Source organism: Vigna angularis, chromosome 1 (genome assembly GCF_016808095.1).
Source record: "Vigna angularis cultivar LongXiaoDou No.4 chromosome 1, ASM1680809v1, whole genome shotgun sequence".
Taxonomy (NCBI): domain Eukaryota; kingdom Viridiplantae; phylum Streptophyta; class Magnoliopsida; order Fabales; family Fabaceae; genus Vigna; species Vigna angularis.
The window spans coordinates 9,807,542-9,831,401 of record NC_068970.1 but is presented as its reverse complement, the minus strand read 5'-3'; the positions used below and the strand labels follow the sequence as shown (position 1 = coordinate 9,831,401).

General features: G+C 28.4%; 2 protein-coding genes across 2 annotated transcripts; one reads left to right on the top strand and one right to left on the bottom strand.

Moving 5' to 3' along the window:
- Positions 1-1,105: 1,105 nt before the first annotated feature.
- Positions 1,106-2,203, bottom strand: LOC108338727 (EG45-like domain containing protein). Its single transcript, XM_017575787.2, has 3 exons — positions 2,043-2,203; positions 1,646-1,946; positions 1,106-1,468 (listed from the first exon to the last, which is right to left on the bottom strand). Exons 1-3 carry the CDS (start codon positions 2,155-2,157, stop codon positions 1,462-1,464), a joined length of 423 nt encoding a protein of 140 aa, XP_017431276.1. The 5' UTR covers positions 2,158-2,203; the 3' UTR covers positions 1,106-1,461.
- Positions 2,204-16,135: 13,932 nt separating this feature from the next.
- LOC108320226 (uncharacterized) lies at positions 16,136-21,456 on the top strand. The gene is made up of 7 exons (XM_017551600.2): positions 16,136-16,793; positions 17,186-17,321; positions 17,798-17,879; positions 20,162-20,337; positions 20,472-20,609; positions 20,689-20,828; positions 20,904-21,456. Exons 1-7 carry the CDS (start codon positions 16,676-16,678, stop codon positions 21,170-21,172), a joined length of 1,059 nt encoding a protein of 352 aa, XP_017407089.1. The 5' UTR covers positions 16,136-16,675; the 3' UTR covers positions 21,173-21,456.
- The last annotated feature ends 2,404 nt before the right edge of the window (positions 21,457-23,860 follow it).

Sequence of the window (23,860 nt, the reverse complement as noted above, 5' to 3'; positions counted from 1 at the left end):
ATTCAATATTATTTTTACAAAATTATATATATGTAAAATTATAATACTTTTTCTGTTTTTTAGTTAATGACTCATAAAATAATATCTTTTAACTTATGATATTTTAACTTCAACGTCTAAATTTTACTGAAAAGACAAGCATTTAAACTTCTATTGCCTTCGATGATGAGTTCCTTAAGGAAATATAAAAGTCAAGTCAAGCTATAAAAATACTAACATATTTTCAAAAGTTTTGGTTCATAAACATAAAAAATCACTATCAACTTAGATTAACATATAGACTCATCGAAAGGAGCTTAGATCTCACATGTAAGTCTTAAAACCCCAGCATGCAGACTCAAAAGCAAAACACATAAATTTTTTGATCAAAGGAAAAAAATAATACTTTTTTTTCTAAATGAAAATCTCATAAGATTATATTTTCTGTTTATTTTGTTGTCTTCTTCAAAGTATCTTTGGACAGAGGAAAAGCTAAAAAAATAGAGTCAAAAATTTGGAAAAAACGTGAGAAAAAAATATTTAAAAATATAGATGTTTATAAAGTAAAACTAAGTAGTTAAAATTATTATTATATATTAAATATAATTTAAAATGTTAAGCTTTAGCACTTTTAAGATTATCTATACTGAACATTAAAAGAAAGTCTTACATTTATAACTTCAATTTTATTTTTAATTATATTTTTTCTAAAAAACCATATTTTTAATTTTTCAAATACAGAATAAAAGATACCATTGTCTTGCGAGAGATATATTAAAACATTTGTCTTAAATTTGTGAGAAGAAATATGTTTCTATCAAACATAATACGATTAATACGATTAAGGATCGGGTCTAAATCGATTTAATTTTTTTTAAATATTTTTAAAGACAAAATCGTAATAAATAAAACTCTAAAATAAATTATATATGGTAATTGATTTTAATAATATTGATGGACTTGGGATAGAAATAATATTATTTATTATTTAGCGTTAGTTATTATTTTAAAACTTATTATTAGTTATTTGTGTATGAAAGTTGTTGAGCATCAATAGTTTTAAGCGACATTTCAACGGTTCCAAAGTAACATTGAAGTATAATATTTCAGAATTCAAAAGCGGAGATAGCAAAGCGGAGGAAAAATGCTATTTCTTTGACTAACCAATAATTACAATCACTCTGAAACTGCACAACATAAATGCCTCCCACTCATGGAATCATTCAAAGCGAGTCTGCGTCCACGAAATTTCCTAGAACACTCTCTTCATTCAATTACAGAAAAAAACCCAAAAACTGGAGCCCACCACAAAATTACCCAAATATGGTAACACGATTTCCCAAAATGATAATGTTGTAACAACAATTGAATCCCAACTCCAAACACAATCAAATCATTCACGGATCATATTCAAGGCAAACTTCCTGATGCAACTTTGGTCCCCCGATCAAGCACGTACCACCAATTATTTGCATATACATGTTATACCCTGCAAGCAAAGATGTAATGATGCGCCAATAAGCTTCCTTTTATTAAACTTCGGTACGTAAATAAATAGAAATCAATTAATTAAACTTTCGTGTTTGTTGGTTGTGCTGACTTAGAAGCATACTAGTTAATTGATTAATTCTTTACACAGAAAAAGAAAGAGCAGTTTGGAATTTACTGTTGGAACTCTATATTGATCAAGGCGGCAGATGAATTGGCGATACTCCCGAAAGCCTTGTCGGAGAGAACCATGGTTGTGCCGGCGGTGGAGGGCGGCGACACCGCAGATGCGGCGTAATCTACAATCTTAATCTGAATACTCTGGTCGGGAATGCAAGTCATAGGTTCCTCTGCACTTATACATCTCACAAGGTACTGCCTCCCACACGCCGCTCCATTGTCCCAGATTCCATCTCCGGCCGCCGCAAAAAGATTACTCGACGGAAACTGCGTGGCTTCGTTGCCGTAACATCCCGAGGCTATATAATATGATAGATATATAATTAAGAATGAATTGATTAGTTTATAGTTTGAGGTATTTACATATATATATTTTTGGTGATGAAGGTACTTACGTAAATATGGAGGGGAGTAACGGGAAGAGGTGCCAACGTCAGCGTTGGAGTGGTGCGAGAGAATTATGAAAAGAAGGAAGAAAGAAGAAAAATAGTGAAGTGTTGTTGGTGACATGATCGGAGAGATGAAGGTGCGCGAGGATAAGATATTAAGACGTCGGAATTATATAATAGATGGCTAAAGGTACTTCTTAATATTATTTAGAAAGTAACTGCATAAAAACTTTGTTTTCTCGCGTTCACACTCATTTATTAATTTGCTGGACCCTTCTGCACATGGTTGATAGACTTCCGGAATGACAAATAACTCCAACCTAACTTAAATCATCATACTTTCATTAAGTTCAGAATATTGTTAGAGTAAATTGATGCTTTTAAGGTATTGTTGTGGAGTTTCTTGTTTTTTTACTATTACTTGACATGAGACTATTGAAAGTAAAGCTATGTGATTTGATCTTGGTTGTCCTTAAACGACGATTAATATTTTGTTAAATTTGAGAGAGAGAGTAATTGAATGGATTTGAGAAGATTTAAAGGAAAATATTTTTATTGTTTATTTGAGCAGATTTGGAGGTAAGTAAAAGCGAATTTGGAACTATATTTTTTTAATTTGTCACATCAAACAAATCCTACATTAATTCTCACAAACTTTACTTCCAATTCCAAATCTACTCTCACTTACCTCCAAATCCACTCAAATAAACAAAACAAAAATGATCTTCAAATCCTCATTACTCTTTTTCAAACTCATTCAAGTGATCAAAACCTAAGGCCTTGTTCTCTTGAGTGGATTTGAGGGAGAGTAATTGAGGGGATTTGAAGATAAATTTTTTTATCGTTTATTTGAGTGAATTTGGAGGTAAATGAGAGTGGATTTGGAAGTAAATTTTTTTAATTTGTCACGTCAATAAAATCTTATACTAATTCTCACAAACTTTACTTCCAAATTGATTCTCATTTACCTCCAAATTCACTCAAATAAACAATAAAAAAATTTATCTTCAAATTCTCTCAAATTTCTTCAGTTACTCTCCCCCAAATCCACTCAAGAGAACAATGTTGAGTGGATTTGAGGGAGTGGATTTGAAGATAAATTTTTTTGTCGTTTATTTAAGTGAATTTGAAGGTAAATGAGAGTGAATTTGGAAATAAAATTTGTGAGAATTAATATAGAATTGTATCGTAATGACAAATTAAAAAAATTTATTTCCACTCAAGAATTTAAATTGTTTTTTATACATTGTTTTTAAATTATGTGAGGCTATCACGTAAGTTTCCCAAGAGATTTCATTTTAGAAACCTCTTTTATTTTTTTTCACAAAAACATATTAACGGTTCAACTTCAAATATATCAAAATAATGTTATTAAATACTACCAAATATATCAAAACAAACTCCTTAAGAGTTAAGAAGAATAAAGATTTATTATCCTTACAAACACGTCTATATTTCTACCTCAATTTTATTAAAATAAAATATTGTTAGAGTCATTTATTACATTTGAAATATTATCTTATTCAAATCTTAATAAATTTGTCATGGTTTTGATTTTTAAAATCATCTTAAAAATTACGTGAAGAAATATATTTAAATTATCTGATTTAAATATTATAATGTGATTTTGTGAAAGATCAATTACATGAAGAAAAATTCAACATATTTTCATTATACTCATTAGTCATCTGTGAAGGAATCTTATTGTCCGACTTACGTATAGGTCGAACTCCATGATTCCAGTTGAGCTTGAGAAACATATTAACAAACATAAAATTTGGATGAAAATAATAATGATGAAAACTTGGAATAGAACTAGACATATTTCATGAAATAATATAAGAAATTAGGATTAAAAAAATATTTTCAAAAGTAGAATGTCTGACACACTATAATACACATGTCAAAGAGACCTTCAACAAAAAAAGAAATATGGCGAAAGCTCGTAGAAATTTGATGCCATAGATATGAAAAAGAATTTACACCCAATTAGGATGAACTTCTACAAAACGAAACATACAAGCTTGAAGAATTAACGGACCTTTATACCAATAAGATGGAATACAAAAATTACTACAATTAATTCCAATGATTGTAATGAAATGGTGTACTCTTCTTTTAGCTTTGTGTTTTTTTCTTTCCTAAAAAGGTTTTAATAGGGGATATACTTAAAAAAGGTACATTTCTTTCAAAAATATCTTCAAGTTACCATATTGAATCATTGATATCCAACAACGTTAAATAAAAGTTGTTCTGTATTTATAACAAAGTCGTACTAAAACATCATATTAAATCAATGGTTCAAACTAGACAACTGAGACACCAAATTAAAGTTATTCAGTATACTCAATTAAAATAGTTTAAAGAAACTAAACATTATAATATTTATTTAAATATGTTCAAAGCAAACAATTAAATATCATGATACATTTAACTAATTCATTCAAGTAAATAATTAAACATAGGATAAAAATATTCAGTTTAAACTGACTTTTTAACTCATTCGTCCTGGAAAATAAAATAATAATAATAATTATTCATTTGTTAAGGATAACTCCTCAAACTTTCAATTTAAAAAACTTATATATATATATATATATATATATATATATATGTTTGGCTTATTAAGAAATATATTTATTCTCAAAACTTTAAGCTAATGAATTAATAGATATACATGGATTTTCTAGTAAGATATTTTCGTTTTTGGTCAACTCTTAACGAATTTGTTTTTGGTTTTACTCTAAAAAGTTTTTTACTAATAAAGGTATTTTATACATATATATAAATCCATGTCGATTTTTTATTTTATTTTGTATGAGACTTTTGTTTGTATCCTACTCGTTTGAGTCAGTTATCAAACTTGAACTATCGACTATGATACCAATTGTAGGTTGCTTAAATATTAATTGATCATATATAATTAAAATATTTTAATAAATTATCACCAATAAAATGTATTATAAGATGATAAGAAACTCAGTGATTTTTTTTTTCTTATTTCATATTTAGGTTATCTATCAAAGACCAAAATACTCTATAAAAACTCAATAATTTTCAGAAAAAGCATTGACTTATTATTTAATATTCTAATATATTTTCTATTTTACAAAGCTCGTATACTTACTACCACGATGAATAAATCTCTTCCAAAAAAAAATCCAAATTTAGAGAAACCCAACTCAAATATCTCTCAATAATAACTTTTTTCCAATAAAAATACGAATATACCAATTCCTCTTGGTTCATTTTGTAGTTTAATCTTTTGAAATTTGTGTAATATAATGTTGACCCAAAATCTAAGCGTTTTGAAACCTGGTGGGATGCATCTAAGTAACGTGACTTAAGGAAGTCCATACGTGCAATCTACAAAAGTTTAAAAGTTTATTGGTGAATTAAAGTTATTATCATTATCAAAAGACCCACATTTACCAGAAATTTGACCAAAACAATTTAATGTATTGGCACCCACATGTCTCCTGTCTTTATTTCAGTGGGTCACGTTAGACTAATACTAAAATACAATTCAAAGTATACTTCTTATCATAGTTTTAATATTAAATGACGAGACAAATCATCAAACCCAGTGAATAACATTCTCTGTGCTTCTAAAATATCATTATATGATATTTTATATTGACAATTTTTCCGATCTAAAGTTAGTTAAAATTAGGATTTTTTTTAGCTTAGAATTCGTTTAGAGGAATTGAGGAGAAAGTATTGAAAGTCTCGCGTTATGATGAAATCAATTATTAATATATGCAATTTTCATTTTACAAGTTAATTTAAAAAATTAGATTTTAAATTAATTTGTTAACGAAAAGGTAAATTTAAGATGGCATTGACCTTATTTTTGAACTATATCAAATTATTATTTATAACAAGCTTCTTAATCGATATTTAAAGGGAATGAGAATTCATAGAACAATTTTTCATTCCACAACAAAAACTAAACATATATCAAGGGAATAGAAAAGTAGTTTAAAAAATGAATACTCGTTCTCGTAAGCTTTAATTGGAAGGATTTAAAAGACAAATCCACATTTCTCATTAAAATGAAAAAAGTTTTTTCAAAATTGAATTTTCATTTCATTAGCACTTAACTGGAAGAATGGAAAAATAATTATAAAGAAAACCTGAAGTAAAGATTTATATAATAAAATTTCAAATTTGAAAATAGACAAATACAGTAATTTATTCTAACACTATTATCTTAACGAATTTGACATCTAATAATTAAGTGAACAGAACCTTCTTTTCATTTTAATTCATAATAACAAATAAATTTTTCAAAACCTCATTTCCAATTTTTTTTTATCAATATTCTATCAGTAAGGACAACAAATTTGAATAATTACTCCAATAATATTATTATATATTATATTATAAATAAGTTAATGTCATTGTTTAATTCTAGAAAAAGAGTGATAACGATAAAATAATCCGACGTCTTACACACGGAACTTTTTATTTAGAAACTAAAATTAAAATTCTAAAACAAAAAAAGAAGAAACAGATATTAAATTCCGTGTTAAATAAGTTGTTCGGTTTTTTCTTAAGAAATGTGAGTATTATCCATAGAAGTTAAGTTTAATAAATTCTTTAATTGTATATATGTAATAAATAAATAAAAAATAATCTATAAAAGTATTAATATATTTATATAAATAACACATTAATTAGATATTAACTTAATAGTGTTTAACTCTGATTTACATATGCTATTTTAATTTTTATAATTTTCAAAAATATTTTATAAAAAAGTACTTAATTTAAAAATATACTATTAGATTAATCAAATTCGTGTAATACCCACAATTTAATTTAAACAAAATCGACTGTTTTACACATATATTAATACATATGTTTTAAAAATCTCATAATAATAAAATATATACAAAAACAACTAAGAAAAACTATTAGACGATGAGAAAAAAATATCCTACAACATCACCGTCATTCAAAAAAAATGTTTCAACACTTATCTCTCATCTGCTCATACCAATAAAATGATTATCACAAAAAAAAAAAAAAACAAGAGAACATCAAGAGAAACAACATGATAATAATCTAATGTGCAAAAAACTTTCATAAAACAGACATATATAGTATACCATCTATCACCCATTCATAAAACATCCATATCACATAAAAACTCCTTTTAGATTTAATTATCAAGATACATGTCCTTGACATCAAAACTCATTGGAGGTAAGCACCTGTGTGATTTTTAGGTTATGCAGAACTTAGCCAAGGGGTTATCACTCACTCACCCATAAGGTTAATCTCCTTCGCTCTAAAACCAAACTCTAATCATAAATTAGAATCTCCTACTACTAATATAACCCATTTTGCTCTATTTGAGTATGAAGGGTTATTAAAACATCAAGATACCCTCTCACGGAATCTCAAATGTCAAGGCTTACACTAAAGATCATAACCACAAATAATTTCTCCTTTAAATTCTCTCAACGCTGTCACCATGCATATCCATAAAATATCATCATCTTAATAAATCATCATAATATTCATAAACATACACAAAATTCATTTTAAATCTATCTTGAACAGTCAAAGAAGACAAATACATCCACACATACACTGACCCTCAAAGGTGGCGCACAACCCCAAACTTATTGTAGAAGGTGGCACTCAGTGTCAAACTTCTCGCAGAAGGTGGCGCTTAACACCAGCCATGGTGCTCAACGTCATTCTTTTCACAAACAATTACGCTCAACGACACTTTCTAACATTCAATGTTCTAATACTTCAGACATGTAGTACAAAGATGACGCTTCTAACACTGTTTAGTGTCAAACCATTCACAAATAGTAGCACTCAACCATACAAAACTAGCATCCAACGACCTAAAGTTAAAATGCTCTCAAACTTGTATAATAAATTGGTGCTCAACACTAGCTTGTCACCGCTTACCATTCTATCAACTATCATAACTTGTATTTTGTGTATTTAAAAGAGCTTATATTTATTTAATTTATCAAAATGATATTCCTTTCTTAGCAAATTAGTTCCAAAATAGTTTTAAACAATAAAATTTGTACCATCGAAAATCCAATTAAAATTAATCAAAATCTAATTGAAACTTTTAAAAATGGACTAACATTTTGAACCTTTATACAAGTTAATGCCACTTGTTTTTCTCTAGTTGGAGTCAATCCTTTTTGTGTTTTAATTATTCTAAATGATAAAAACAATGGGTAATAAATACCGTAGTTTTAGTTGTATACACACGGTTTGCTTATTTGGTAATATTAAGAGAATAAATGTTAATTTTTTATTATTTTAAAATATATTAATCATTAGGGTTATTAAATTCATCGTATTTTCGGTTTTCATTTTTTGTGCGGATCTGTAAAACGGTGTTTGAAAAATATCAAAGGAAAAAATTGTTTATAACTTGAATTAACATGTTTAAAGTCTTATTTTCCGAAGAGTTTAATCACCCATAAGTTAGACCGTTATTATTATTTTAGTTTTTTTATTCACTTGTATTCAAACCTTTTTAAATTATATTATTAGGATTCTACGAATTAGACATAAATGTCAGTTCTTATTTTGAGCTGTCAGTTCTTATTTTGAGCTGTCAGTTCTTTCAAGGAAAATGAAAATTTGGAGCGGACATTCTGCGTTGATAGAGGCACAAAGCAGCCACAGTCATGTGAGCTGTCAGACCACTTTCTACATTTCATTATTTAGATACCAAGTCAAAATCATTATTCTACAAACAAAAAGTTATAAGTACAACATGAATTAGAATAATATTTGAACATGTGGATAAAATTTTAATGGTTTAAATATGTTTTTTTTCTAATTTTTAAGATATTTTAAACTGTTTTTTTTTTCAATTAGGTTTTAATTATTTAAAAATTGATGTAATTTTGTTTTTTTTCGTCAATGGTATAAATAACGTTAAATATATATCACATGTTAATTTATGGTTTTTTTGTTTATTTTTATTTAAGAAAATTATTTACATGAAAAGTTAGTATGTATTATTAGTGTGATGTGATAGGGTCATTTGTTATTATTTTATATTTAATTTATTTTTTATATGTGTTATTTTGATTGATTCTAATTTTTTAAATGAAATAATTTTTTCATGTTTAAATTGAAACCAAATTTAATTTTTATATAAATTTTATATTTATATTTTTATTAAAATTTTTAAAATAAATCTAACTATATTATTATAATAAAATGATTAGACTTATGTTTGAATTTTTCTACCTGTAAACTTTTTATAAGGATTTCATTTTTTTTCCATAATTATGGTTAATGAACATATCTAGTTATAAAACAAATAAGTTAATAAAAAATTCACGTACATTAATAAAAGTATTTTTAACAAGATTATAGTTATAGATAGAGTTGGTTTAAATATAATTTAAAAAATATTTAATAAAAATTTAAATTTTAATAAAAATATCTATATAAAAATTAAATTTAATCTTAATTTAAAAAGACAAAATTATTTCATTTAAAAAAATTAAATTGAATCAAAATAATAAATATAAAGATTTAATTAAATCAAGATAATAAAATTTAAGGAGGGAATTAAATATAAAATAATAATATTGACAATGATAAGTAATACTAACACTAACATATATGTTGATTTTTATTTTATGTATTAAGTCTTTAAAAATTTATATTCTTTTAGTGGAGTGTTTGTTGTTTACTTTTGTGTTTATTTAATGTATTGACTATTATCTTATTTTATTATTTTGCTTACTTATTTTTATGTAATGTGAATTTTTATTTTTAATATTGTGATTAATGTATAATAATAAGTAAATTTCATTAATTTAATTAAAAACATGTTGAATAATAAGATTATCATTTTTTTTAATTTCTATGTTGGTAAAAAAAACTGTTATTAGTGAAAGTTTCTTATTATACACTAACTTTTCTATAAAAAAAGTAAAGAAATGTTTATTATTTTACATTTATTATAATATATTAATAAAAAAATATATTTTATAATTGTGTAGGACAAAGAGAAATACCTTTTCTGTCGTAGTCTTTTTATTCTCCGACATCTGAATCTCTTGCTCTAAGTTTCTTCCTGTGCGAGCCGAGTGAGAGGTACATGCAAAAGGTATTCCGACGCTCAAGTCAATGACTAACGTGATAATATTCAGTAGAGTGAATACTCGAAATTAATTAAACCTTCTTACTTTTGCGGTTTAATGTTCTGTTTATAAGTTATTTCATGGACGCTAAACTGATATAAGTCCAATAAAATGAACTTATCTTTAAATTTGGTCCCTTACTCAAACAATTACATTATCCTCTAATCAGATATCAATATTTTTAAATATTATTAATTTATTAATTGTTTGTTTGTCCAAGCTATTGGTCTAATAATAATAACTTTAATGATAACCCAATTAAAGGGATGACACTACCATTCAGGTTAGATACCATACCATACACATTTTTTAACATGCGTAAACAAGTAAGCATCTTAACATTAAAATAATAATCATGTCACACAAAAAAAATTAAACAACAAATATTCAATTAGAAAATATAAAACTTTTGAATACTGGATAAATAAAAAAATTAATAAAAACTTCATTAAAAGTTATCAAGTTTATAAAAAGTTTAGAACGTAATTGAACTTATTAAAAGAATAAAATTTTAACTTAGAAGAACAAAAAAGATGTAACAAAAACAAATCCTTTAAAATGTAATAAGCAAAATTCCTATAAAAATATTAATTATTGATTGAAATTATGAATAATTCGTACAAATATCATAAAAGTTTAAATAAATTATGAATTTAATCAAAATCCATATAAATATTTGTCCGAAGTAATATTAGATAGAATCCTAATTGTGCCAAAAAAACAAAAGTAAACAAAAATAATAATGATAAAAGAAAAGTCATGATTAGCAATGCATGAACCCAAAAGTTGTGTTGTGCTCGCAATCCTTGCTAATAATAACAGTCCTCAATAGACTCTAGGCAAGTAACGCATTGATGACTCAAATTAATTATGTCATAATGGAAGGATTTGGAAGAAATGTAGAGTAAAGTCCTATACAGCACCAATACTAAATTATTCCCATGGCACCCTTCGCAACCGGCCACTCGGGCACACACGAAACTACAGATGTAGAGTAAATTCCAGCTCTGTTCGAGAATGACTTCATTATTCTAATTTCTTAATCAATATAATTATAATATATATATATATATATATATATATATGTGTGAGAGTTGTATTGAAAATATTAGCGAGATATTATATATTATATAAGTGATAATAATTTAAAAATAGTAAAGCTTGACACTTATATTAAAAAGTTTTAATATAAATGGATTTTTTATCATTAAGTTTTATAATTTTAAAATATATAACTTTTTTAGAAATTAGATTTTTAGAGTTCTTTGATTTTTTTTTTTATGATTTTTCATTCTCGGTTTGTTTGATAGAAAAATCGAAATCGTTGGATTGATCCTAACCGTTCTTCAATTTGGATTGATAAATTTTTTAGATAGAGTAAGTTGGTTTTCAATTTGTATTTTTTATCTGTTTTGTCTTCTTTTACATGTAAGCTATCTGGTGTTGCATGTGGCATTTGAGTCTTCTACAATACTCTCTACCAATCAATGATTCACATGGTCTTTTCTAATTGTGTTTCTGTTGTTCGTAGGAACATATAGGTTTTCTGCTGTGTTTGGATTTGTTTTAGGCTTTTTAGAATAATTTGGTCATTTATTAGGTAAGGAAATCTAATTACATTGATTTTAACTCATAAAACTTATAAATGCTTATTGTATATTGTATGATAGTTGGTTTGTGTAATTGAGTTGTTTGATAAAATATGATATGTTGAGTTGAGTTAAGGGTTTTAAATAATCTTTGGTGATTATATGTTGAAATGTTGATATATTTTGTGGTTTTGCATTTGAGATGAAATTAGTCATTGAATTGTGTATAATGTGATGGTTGATTGATTTGACATTTGTGCTGTTAGACCCTACTACCTAAGCGAACATATTTTGGTGGTTGAGCGAGTGTATTGTCAGACCCTACTACCTGAGCGAGCATATTTGGTGACTGACCAATTGTGTTATCAAGTCCTACTAGCTAAACAGGCAGATCTTGCGACTGAGCAAAAATATCATAATTTTAACTAAATTTGCATATATCTCTTATTATGTGTTTAATATGTGTGATTATGTGCATGTTAGAACAATGGTTGGCTTATAATATGACATGTGAATGATTGAAAGCTATCAAAGGATTAATTGGTTGTGGTATGTTTAGTGTATGTTTTGACATATGAGAGTTCTAAAAATGGGTATCCTAATATTCTACCAACTATTCAACTCATATAGAGATGAATGGGGTGAAGGGAAAAAATGACAATAAATATTTTCTAGACTTTGGTTTAGGCATGAAAAATTAACTTCGTGAGTAGTAAAGTGATAACCCTTGTGTTTAGGACTCTGTAGAGTATAAATACTATTACGAAGGCACACCTACATTAAATACATGTATCATAACATATATTCAGATAATTAAATCTAGTGTCAACTATTTATGTTTGTTGATATGAATTATTGTATTTTATAAAAATTTAGATTTGATATGGTCTAATTGTTTTAGAATTTTTTTTTATACATTAGCTTACCTTGTCGTTTTCTTTTAGTATTTTCTTGTGTTTTTGTGTTTCTATTTTGTAATTATCATCTTATTGGTGTGAACACATGAGAGATAGATTTTGTAGCATCTTGAAGAGAAATGCAGCGAAATTTTCATTTATAAACTATCAATAACTTTTTTGTAATAATTTAAATATATTTTATTGTTATGGTTATTTAGCTTGATAATTATGTTAATAATTTATATTTTTCTATTGAGACAATGCTAAAATTGATATTATATTGTTTAAATAGATCTATTTAAAAATATATAGATATATCAAGAGAGTTGAAACAAATTATTAGCACCGTGGGATAAATTTAATGAATTTTCATTAGTCACCATTATTTAGGACAAAACTTTCATTTTAGTCACAATTATTTAAGACAACTTATAGCAGATTGTTTTATTTGATTTTAGAGGTAGATTTATTTTATTTATTTTTCAAAAAAATAATATTCTTATTTAATAGGCTTGTTTGTTTAATTAAATAATATTTTTTTAATAATCTGTATGTTTTAATTTGGATTTAATAGGTCTTTTATTCTTAATGTTTGTAAGAAAAAAGTTAATGTGGTTTTTTTATGTAGTTTTTATTTCTATTAAAAAGAGTCAATATGATTTATTTGGTTAACATTGTTATAATTACTAACGACAAAACGATATATGACATATGTGTATTTTCAATTTGGGTGAATGTTATGTGATATTTAGTTATTTTCTAAGGTGAAAAATAGATTAAATATTTTAATAAATAAAGTTTTTTGGTTGGTTAAATATCTGTCAAATTTGGAAACAGTTTTTGAAGTACCGTGGTGGCGATAAATTTAGATTTAGATACAAAACAAATTAAATATACACATTCAACTATAATTTCACAAAATATAATTGTATAACTCTCTGACGTTGTAGTTAAGCTAACTCTAATATTTATTTCTCACATTCTTATCACTTGCATATGTTCTCAATATTGAAAAATAATTACAATAGCAAATGAATACAATCTTGAAACTCCTATTGTCATGACCATAAGAGGAATAACACTAATTTTGTAACTCCTAAGCATTACAATTATACTATGATGATGATAGATAGTGAGACATTAACGAAGAATGAAGTACACATATAAACCTAAGAGAAGAGAAAAATAAAATAAAATTAATCTGACTACATAAAAGGGACCAAGATGATAGTTATCATATTTCAGTCTGCTATATTGTTTCAAATCATTTGTCTCATGTCTAGGCGAATATGCGAAACCATTATCATTTTAATGGTATCAACACTAATCTAATATAACATTTTAACAAAAGTGAAAAGTACATTGAGAATAAAAAAAATTGAAAAATTAACTGATTCCAACAAATATTAAGACAAAAAGACCCATAAAACATTAATCGCATATGAGCATTAGATTCACACACCTTAACTTCCATACCATTTTCTTTCTCATTGCTTCTAACTAATGGAATTTTTGTTTCACAAAACAAATACGTAAAAGAAATTTTAAATAAATTTGATATGAAAAATTACAATTCTACTAATACTGTGACCGAGTGTTGCATGTAACTTAACAAAGATCACGAAGCAGGCAACATAATCTTCAAGGAGATTGTAGGTATTTTGATGTATTTTTAATTCTCACAAAACACCTAATATAATGTTTTATGTAAGTTTCATTATGAATTACATGAGATACACACATCTTCTAAAAAAATAACATTTTTTTTTCATAAAGCCCAAAATGAGTTCAAAATTAATTTTAATTAAATCAACCACACTATAAAGTTTGAAATAATTTTAGACTTGTAAAAAGCATACTTTGCCCAATTTAACAAATAATACTCAATTTGTCCCTTCTTAGCCATTACATATTTAAAAAACCCATGTAATAATCAACATTCATCAATTTTCATTTCAGTATACAAATCACCAACTCAATAACAATAAGAGTCATACATAATATTTATAAGTCAATTATGTTTGAGAAAAATTTCCTTTGCATAAAAGTTAAAAGTTGATTGCAATCCAAGTAATAACTAAAAAAAAGTCCCCAACATGAAATATGATAGATTTTCAAAGAAAAAAAAATCACTTAATCCAAAATGAAATATGATAGAGTAAATTGAACTTGAACACACCAACTACTACATGATAGGTTCTGAGTTCAAAATAAAGAGAAATTAAATTAAATTTTGAGAGAGAACGATGAAGAGAAAAAAGAAATTCTAATGTGCATGAGGTAGGAACAAATAAGTAAAACAAAAAAAATAGAAGAAAATGAAGAGTTTGATGTTTGAAATGTGAGCATTAAAATTACACATGATAACTACTATTGTGTCAAATATAAAAATTAAATATTAATGTATCAAATAGAGATAACAATAAGGTGACTACCTTATCTCTATATCGCTGAAGTAAAAATTTATTTCTATTCTTATCCCTATTTAATGATCATAACATTTTGTTGCACCCTCATTTTCATCAGTTATTACCAAAAATTAAGAATCACATAATAAAAAAAATGATTTTATCAATTATTTAATGTCAAAGTAACGCACACTATAAGAGTTTATGTGATTGAATATTCTAAATTGAAATATTCTCATATAAAAAAAATGATAAATAAAAATATTAGAAAATAGTATAATAATCGAATATGTCATAACATCTATTTGATTTAATAAAATCGAGGCTTGTGTAATTAAGATTGTAACAAAAAAAATTATTTTATGGATTTGTGTAAACTTCATAAATATTGAACATGTTAAACAACAAGCAATAAATGTAATGAAAATTTATTTGACAAAAGAAAGAAATAAAGATTTTTTAAATGATGTGAAGCTAATGGTAAAAGAGAACAATGATTGATGATACGTTTATTATATTATCTACAAACTATAAGTGTTTTAATAATTTAAAATAAAGACAAACAAAGAAGATACAAAAACAAGTATAAGAACGAGTAGGAGAATGAGCTTGAGATTCATATTTACATAAGCATCTTCATTTCCGTATTTAATATAAAAATTTGGACATTAAATATTTCTCATCAAAACTTAGATAAATTTAAACAATATCAAGAAGAATTTATTTGTGGTTCCAAATACCATATAACTAATTACAATAAAATAAGATAATTATCCTATGTGATCATGAACAAGTTCTAAAATAGTATAACTCAGACCAATAAGATCAATCTATGATAGTTTTAATTTACGCGACAAATGCAACTCTAGAATATGACATAAAATGTGATTCTACTTTATGTTTATACATTATTGAGAAGAAGACAGACGTTTAAAAAATTTTGTCTAACCCACTGACCGAAACATTTAAAAATAAGAAAAGGAATGGGCCTAGGCCCATGATGGTTGGGAAATGGGAAGAAGAGGTGGGCATTGCATTGGGGTGCATACGTGTAAGTGTGTGGAGTGGGGTCCAGAATCCACCATCTCCATCGGAGAGAGAAAGCAGAGACACGGTACAAAAGGGCTGATCCAGAGCCACCTTAACCTCGCTTCGTGCCTAGCCTCCACCCTCATACTCCTACAATACAAACCTACCCTTTCCTCTTCTCCTTCTTTACCATTTTCATATAATAATACTATTAACACTATTTTCCTTCCTTTTATCATTTCGATCCCAATTCCTCACGCCATTTTCAGTTCCCAGGGTTAGGTTTAGGATCCTTCTCTCTCTGCTCTGCAATTCTCTCTACTCACTGTTATTACCCACATAAGACACCCATTCTTGTCAATCAATACACCATACTCGTTACTCATCCTCTTCTTTGCTACTCTAACCGTAGATTTAGGGTTTCTCTATAATAACAAGAATAATAATCTTTTCATACTTCCGTAACAAACTTCACCTAAATTTTCCTTAGAATTATTATTGTTATTTCGCTTTATCTTTCCATTAAGTAGGCTTCAGCTATCACGATAATAATATTGGAGAATGGACAAGAAAAAGGTAGCAGTTCCCCTCGTGTGCCACGGCCACTCGCGCCCGGTGGTCGATCTCTTCTACAGTCCTGTTACGCCTGATGGGTTTTTCCTCATCAGTGCAAGCAAGGGTACCCTCTCTCTCTCTCTCTCTTTCTATAATCTTTGCCTTTTCAGCTTTAAATTCGGGGTGGTAAATGTTTTCGTATCTCAATTCGGATGTTTCTTGGTCTTTTCTTGGATCTGAAATTATTTTAGATTTTTGTTGGTGCCTAGTCCTCAGATGTTGATACCCAAGTGCTCATCGACGTGACCATAGATAATGAGGTTGCTTAATATTATTTTCCGCGCTCGAATAAATGAAAGTAAAAGAAAATTATTTTGGGGTGTTATTGCAGGCGCAGTTAAATTGTGTATTTCGGCACTGACTGAGTGTCTGAGCTTGTTGTATTGGTTTTTGATGTATTGTCTATGATCACGTGGAGTGGAAGATTTCATGCTTAAGTTTTTTCTTGGTGTTCAGATTCCAGTCCTATGCTCAGAAATGGAGAGACTGGGGACTGGATTGGAACATTTGAAGGGCACAAAGGTGCTGTGTGGAGTTGCTGCTTGGATACTAATGCCTTGCGTGCTGCAACTGCTTCTGCTGATTTCTCAACGTATGTGATTTTGTTCTATTTGTGTAATTTTCTTTTAAATGTGTTGGCTGTTAAGCTTTTACTCGTTGCTCCATGCATTTTATGGTGTTTTATTTGTTATTAGTAATGTGTTTACTTGTAAACTTGCTTTCTTGGTTATCTTTGCTCTCTTGTGCACTTTCTTCTTGGCTCCATTCATGTTAGTAACTTACTATTGCCTTAGGAACACCGTCACGTGTTATGGAAGTTGTTGAAATATATTTGTCTTCTTGATATGGATTCTGTAGTGTTGGCAGCTAGATCTTCCTGGTAATGTATCTGACGCATGTTATTGGCTTTAGGGTTTCTGTACATTAGAGTCACTCTTTTATTTGCCTTTCTTACAACATAAAAGTAGTATGATGTGATCAATTTAGACCCAACAATTAATGTAGTGCCTTATATTATTAAGGTTTTAATTCATTGATTAAAAGTTTTACATTTGGTTTATTGAGCAGAAAAGTTTGGGATGCTTTAACAGGAGACGAATTGCACTCATTTGAGCACAAGCACATTGTTCGAGCATGTGCCTTTTCAGAGGTAGATTTGGATGCGTTAATTTATTTTTCATTGATAACTATGATTTCTGCTTAAATCCATTTTTGGATTAGGAAAAATCAATAAATCAATGACTTATAAAAGCATAAAATAAATTGGACCATGGTAGTTGACATGAATTGAGATTCAATTCATTTGATTTCATACAAATAGTCACTCCATTGATTTAGAAGACATTGTCATTTGTTTGTTGCCATCATTATTGCATGTTGTATAGATGTGTCACGATGTGGTTTGGTTCGGTTTTCTAGATTAAAAGTACATCCGAACCAAACATTAAAATTATATCTGGATTGTTTTTTGAACATGAAAGAAATCAAAAGCCAAACCAATTTTTGCGGTTTGAGTGGATTGACTTTTAGTTTTGTTTATAATTTTTTATCAGTACATGTACCTAGCCTTATCATTTTGACATGACAGGCCGATGCTATATCATGATGAAAATTTTCATTTCATGCGCCATTGTAATTAAAGATCTGTTCTCTTCAATATTGTATATTATTCAACTATTTATTTAGATAGACTAGTAGCTTTCTTTTTTTTGTCCTATTAACAAAGGAACTAGAGTAAAATATAAAGGTGAGGTACCCTTTTACAACAAAGGAAAAACAAAAAACAAAGGTGTATGTTGTATTGATATACGGTGACATAAATACTAGATATCTCCCAAGAAAACGAAGCAATCCCTGACACTTGCGTAAAATTCAAGTCAGAAACATTAAACGGTCTCTTTATATTCTTTCTTTCTAGTAATATTTTATCCTGCTTTACCACTTTTATCCCCTAAAGGCTAATAATGTAATATTTGCACCACCTAGATAACTCTAACTCTACCCCATGTATATATTAAACATACTACTACTTTGCTACTAATTTATAGGGATAAGTCAAGTTAGGTTTTCCTCTTACATCTCTCGGATACGAGTCAAATAATAAGTAATATAATGATCTTTAAATTATTGATTTTGGTTCAGTTAACTGAATCAGTTCCAAAGTGTTCCATAAAGAAAATCCAAATCAATTAAATGATTTTGGTTTTAATTGATTTTTGGATTGGTTTTCGTTTTTTTGGATTGGTTTTATTCTGAACACCTCTAATGCTGAATAACGTTGGAACTTTAGGAATTTTGATTCTGCTGCATTTCCAAGTTCCAACAATCCAAACCTCTGGCATCATACTATAGAATTTTTGTAGACTCATTGAGGGTCCATAAAGATGTAAGAGTAAACTAAATATGAACTCAATATTAAAATTTGAAATACTTAACTACAGTATCCAAAGAAAATATAATTCTAGAATAATATATATCCAATATTCGAACTTCATAATGAAGCAAATCATGAAAACAAAGTATTACTGTACAATATAATATAATGCAGAAGTGACCAAATCAAAAAGTTCATAAGGTCAAGTTTTCAGTGCAGGAAGATACATTTGTTAACAATTTAAGCTTTTAGCTGGGTAATCAAGTGGCTCATTAGTAGGATAGTGAGGGGAGGCACACCAGAACATATAAGGGAAGAAGGGTAGGCAAAATGCTCACTGATTCCATAAACCGCTAAATTCAGAATTTCAAAATGGGGAAAGTTTAGTTCCTCTGGAACACGGGAGGCACAACACAGTATAATAAGAGGAAGTTGTATGGATCTGTATGTTTTGTTTTAAAATTTTAGGTAGATATTATTATTAAGGTTCTGTTTTAAAACTGTCTAATGCTTTGAGCATTTATTTTATGTCTCTTTATTTGAGAATTTATCTTGATCCAAACTTCCTTTTCCACCAATTTTAGGGTACTTCGATGGGGAATTTTGGGTGAGGAATTCAATTTTTAAGTGAGTTTTTAATATCATACATCAAAATGGCTTGTTTGTATGTTAAATCCAAAGAATTTATAAAAATGATGAGAATTTCATTGTCTTTTTTTAAGCAAAATGTTGGAATTTTAAATAACGCTTTAAAAGTTTAGGAATTTTACATTACTCTTTAAATTAAGGAAAGTATTGTAAAAATGAAAGAAATTTAATCATAGTAATATTATTCCCATGCATTTTAAATTCCTTGGAATTGTGAAATTCAATATTAAAAAACACTATTCTACATCTAATTTGTGTTTAAATGTTACTTTTACACTGCTTACAAATCCTTTGGCATAGATAGTGTTTGCGCATGACTTGCAAATATACTTTTTCAATCCCACTTATACGGATTTCGTCTACAAATGCTTACATTTTCGTATTCATTGACATTTTATACCTTGGAGCAGGATACTCACCTTTTGCTCACTGGGGGAGTGGAAAAAATTCTCCGCATCTATGATATGAATCGGCCTGATGCACCACCTAGAGAAGTGGATAAATCCCCTGGTTCTGTCAGAACTGTTGCCTGGCTTCATAGTGACCAGACAATATTGAGTTCTTGTACCGATATGGGAGGAGTCAGGTATATTTTTCATTGGTTTTTGATGCTGAAAGTTTGCCTGTGTTGTAAATTGTGTTAGCTTTCTTGTTTTTATTTATTGGTATACATGTTAGCATTTAATATAAATTGCACTGAATCTAGTTGATGTTTCACAGGTTATGGGATGTAAGAAGTGGTAAAATAGTCCAGACACTTGAAACCAAGTCGTCTGTGACAAGTGCTGAAGTGAGTCAGGACGGCCGTTATATTACCACTGCTGATGGTTCTACTGTAAAATTTTGGGATGCTAATTAGTAAGTACAAGCCATATGATCTATGTTTTTTCCCAAATATGCTTATATGGTTTAACATCTTAGTTACCTTTGTTTTCAGCTATGGATTGGTGAAGAGCTATGATATGCCCTGCACAGTGGAATCAGTTTCACTAGAGCCTAAGTTTGGGAACAAGTTCGTTGCAGGAGGAGAAGATATGTGGGTTCATGTTTTTGATTTCCATACAGGCAATGAGATTGGTGAGAGCTACTGACCATCAGTTCTTTAATCCTTTATAGTGTGTATGTTGTTTTGATGATCAATCTATGTGGCAGCATGCAACAAGGGGCACCATGGTCCTGTCCATTGTGTTCGTTTTTCTCCTGGTGGAGAATCCTATGCCTCTGGATCTGAGGATGGAACCATCAGAATATGGCAGACTGGCCCATTGACTCTAGATGATTCGGAGGCCTTGTCTGCAAATGGATCAATTGATAAGGTGAAGGTAACTGCAGATGAGGTTTCACGCAAGATTGAGGGTTTTCATATTGCTGATGAGGGGAAATCTAAAGCTAAGGATGAGGCTGTGGAGGAATCAAGCTAGTAGTCGTGCATTTTGTCTGGCAGTGTTAGAATTAACTAGATCAAGTGCCTACTTATGTACGTGATTAGTAAAACTAAATTTTGTAAATTTTAGTTTGTTTTGAGATTTTACTGAACGAGCTTGTTGCAGCTGGCTGAAATAAGTTCTATGTTTGCTTTCATTTCAATTCTGACATGGGAGTTTATGGAATATAGGAAATGACTTGGTATACTTGTTCAAGGTGCTTCATATAAGCGGCTTCAATCTATACATTCTGGCCGGTCCAATTTTTCTGGCACTTTGTATATTTTGTATTGGTTTTACGGGCTATCTAGTATTTTAAGTTAAAAATAGTTTGAATAAGGCAGGTTGAGGCCTTACCATATTCGATTTCGCTTTTGTCACATGCATGCGCAGATATCTGAAATATAATTTGCTCAAATACTTGTCTCTTTGTCTACCATTTTCTAATTAGGTCCAAAACAGAGTAGATAGATTTTTTTTTAGGAATCGGTGAGGTGGTTGATCTTTCGTCTCTACCAAATCGCCCAAAAAGGAGGAGGGATTCTCCCTGCATCTCATTAGTCTTATCCTGCATTTTCCTATTTTTCTATTATTTCAATTGTGTCCTTGTCAAAAGCATATAACTATATAAAATCTTTTCACTGTTGTTTGTATGTGATATTTGTATGTGCTGTTTATATGTGCTATTTATATGTGTTGAGATGCATTTATGGGTTGAATAGAATGAAGGTCGATACCTTAATCACAATGGTTGAGAGGACGTCAGTGTTGGGTTGAATGCATTTTTGGGTTAGACGAGACGAAGGTTTGGGTTGGATGCATTTCTCGGTTGGTTGGGATGAAGATCAAGTCGAGGCCTAGTGGTTGAGAGCATGCCGGCGAAAGAACGGCAAAACGCGGTTTATACCGCGTGCAGTTGGAACTGCAGTAGAAATACGGTTCATTTAGACCTAGAATTGAAATGCGGTAAAGGAATGTTTTCTTACTCTTTCTTTTTTGTTTTGATTTACTAGTTTTTTAATTTGATTTTTTTTTTATTTTTAATTGTGTATTTTTACCGTTAATATTTAATATTTAATATTTTACCGTTAATACTTTTTATTGTGTATTTTTTTATATTTGATATTTATTTAAATATTAAATTTTATTAATTTAAGTTTAATTTATTGTCTTTTTTTGATTTTTAATTAAATTATTATTGCATTTTTTTCAAATTTTATTAAATGAAGGATATAACTATTAACTGAGATGCAGGTGAAAAATGTGAGGTGTAGGGAGAAGCACCGACAAAAAAGAGAGTATGGCTGGTAAATTTTGTCACCAATTTCGGGGGGTTGAGGTTTTCTTTTCTCTTTTTTTTTATAAAATGGAAAATCGTGGAGTAGACGGGTTGAAGAAGTCGTTTCAGTTTTTTGTAGAGCTGAAGCGTTAAATATGAATACCAAAATAATGTGAAGGTTAGATGATGGAGTGCTTTGTAGGGATAACTTTATGTCAGTCAGATCTCTCCTTCATTTATGCTATTTTCAATTTCCAATGTAGTTAACACATGACTGATTATTTACCCATTTACCCTTTGGGGACTCGGTCAATTTTGTTAAACAAAACTTGACGTATTTAATTTATATTCATCCCAACACACTTTAATTCTACATTAGACTGTTAAGTAGGTAAGCAATAACTAAACTAAGTATTAAAATTACGATGATAATTCAATTATAGTTGATTATGTTATTGTTTTTTAGTTAAATATCATTTATATATTACTTTTGAGGTGAATATTGGAGTGTTTTGGCATAGATTCTAATATGTTCAGTTTATAGGAGACATTTTAATCAAACAAAAGGAAACACATCTTGATACAATGAAGGGAAACACCTCTCAAATATAAGAATGTCATACCTAATGCTTTTCGGCATCTTGTTTTTGATGATTCAATAAAATGCATACATGTTCTTTACCATTCTAACCGAGCTTTATGTAGTTGAATATTGGGCACATTGGATCACATGCTAATTTGAACTTTCTAAAATATTGTTAATTAAAGTTTTAATCTACACAAGATTCAAGGACATTATAATCGTAGAGATAATTGTGAAGAAAATATTGTAGAAAACCAAGATAATCTTGAAGAAAATATAGAAGAAATTCTTAAAGAAAATTTTGGGAATAATCTTGAAGATAATATTGGGATAACATTGTAAATAATATGATACATGACAATTTTTTGATCCAATACAAGAAGAACTTAAAAACAAATCATTGTAATTCAAAAGACCTATAATAAGTTAAGGACCAAAAGCTTGGAAGAATAAATCATTTTGAAGTCCATGATGTTGCATGAGGCTTGAAATTCAAATGACATGAAGATCATGAATTGAAAAAACTTCATAGAATAATTTTTGGCATTTAAAAGTATTTGCAATTTTCTTTTAAGTTTTGATAGATTGTAAACTTCGCTAGGTGAGCTCATCTCGCTGGACGAAAAGTTTGTGTTTGCTAGGCAAACTTCATTTGTTGGGAAAAGAGTCGATATGTGCAATTGAATTTTCGCTTTATGTAATGAGCACAACATCTTTGGGATTTCTTTTGTGATACCTAGATTATATATACTTGCACAAAAAACAAATATAAGCACTTTTGATAGTTATTATATGAATTTTGAATTCATTGAGAGAGGATTGT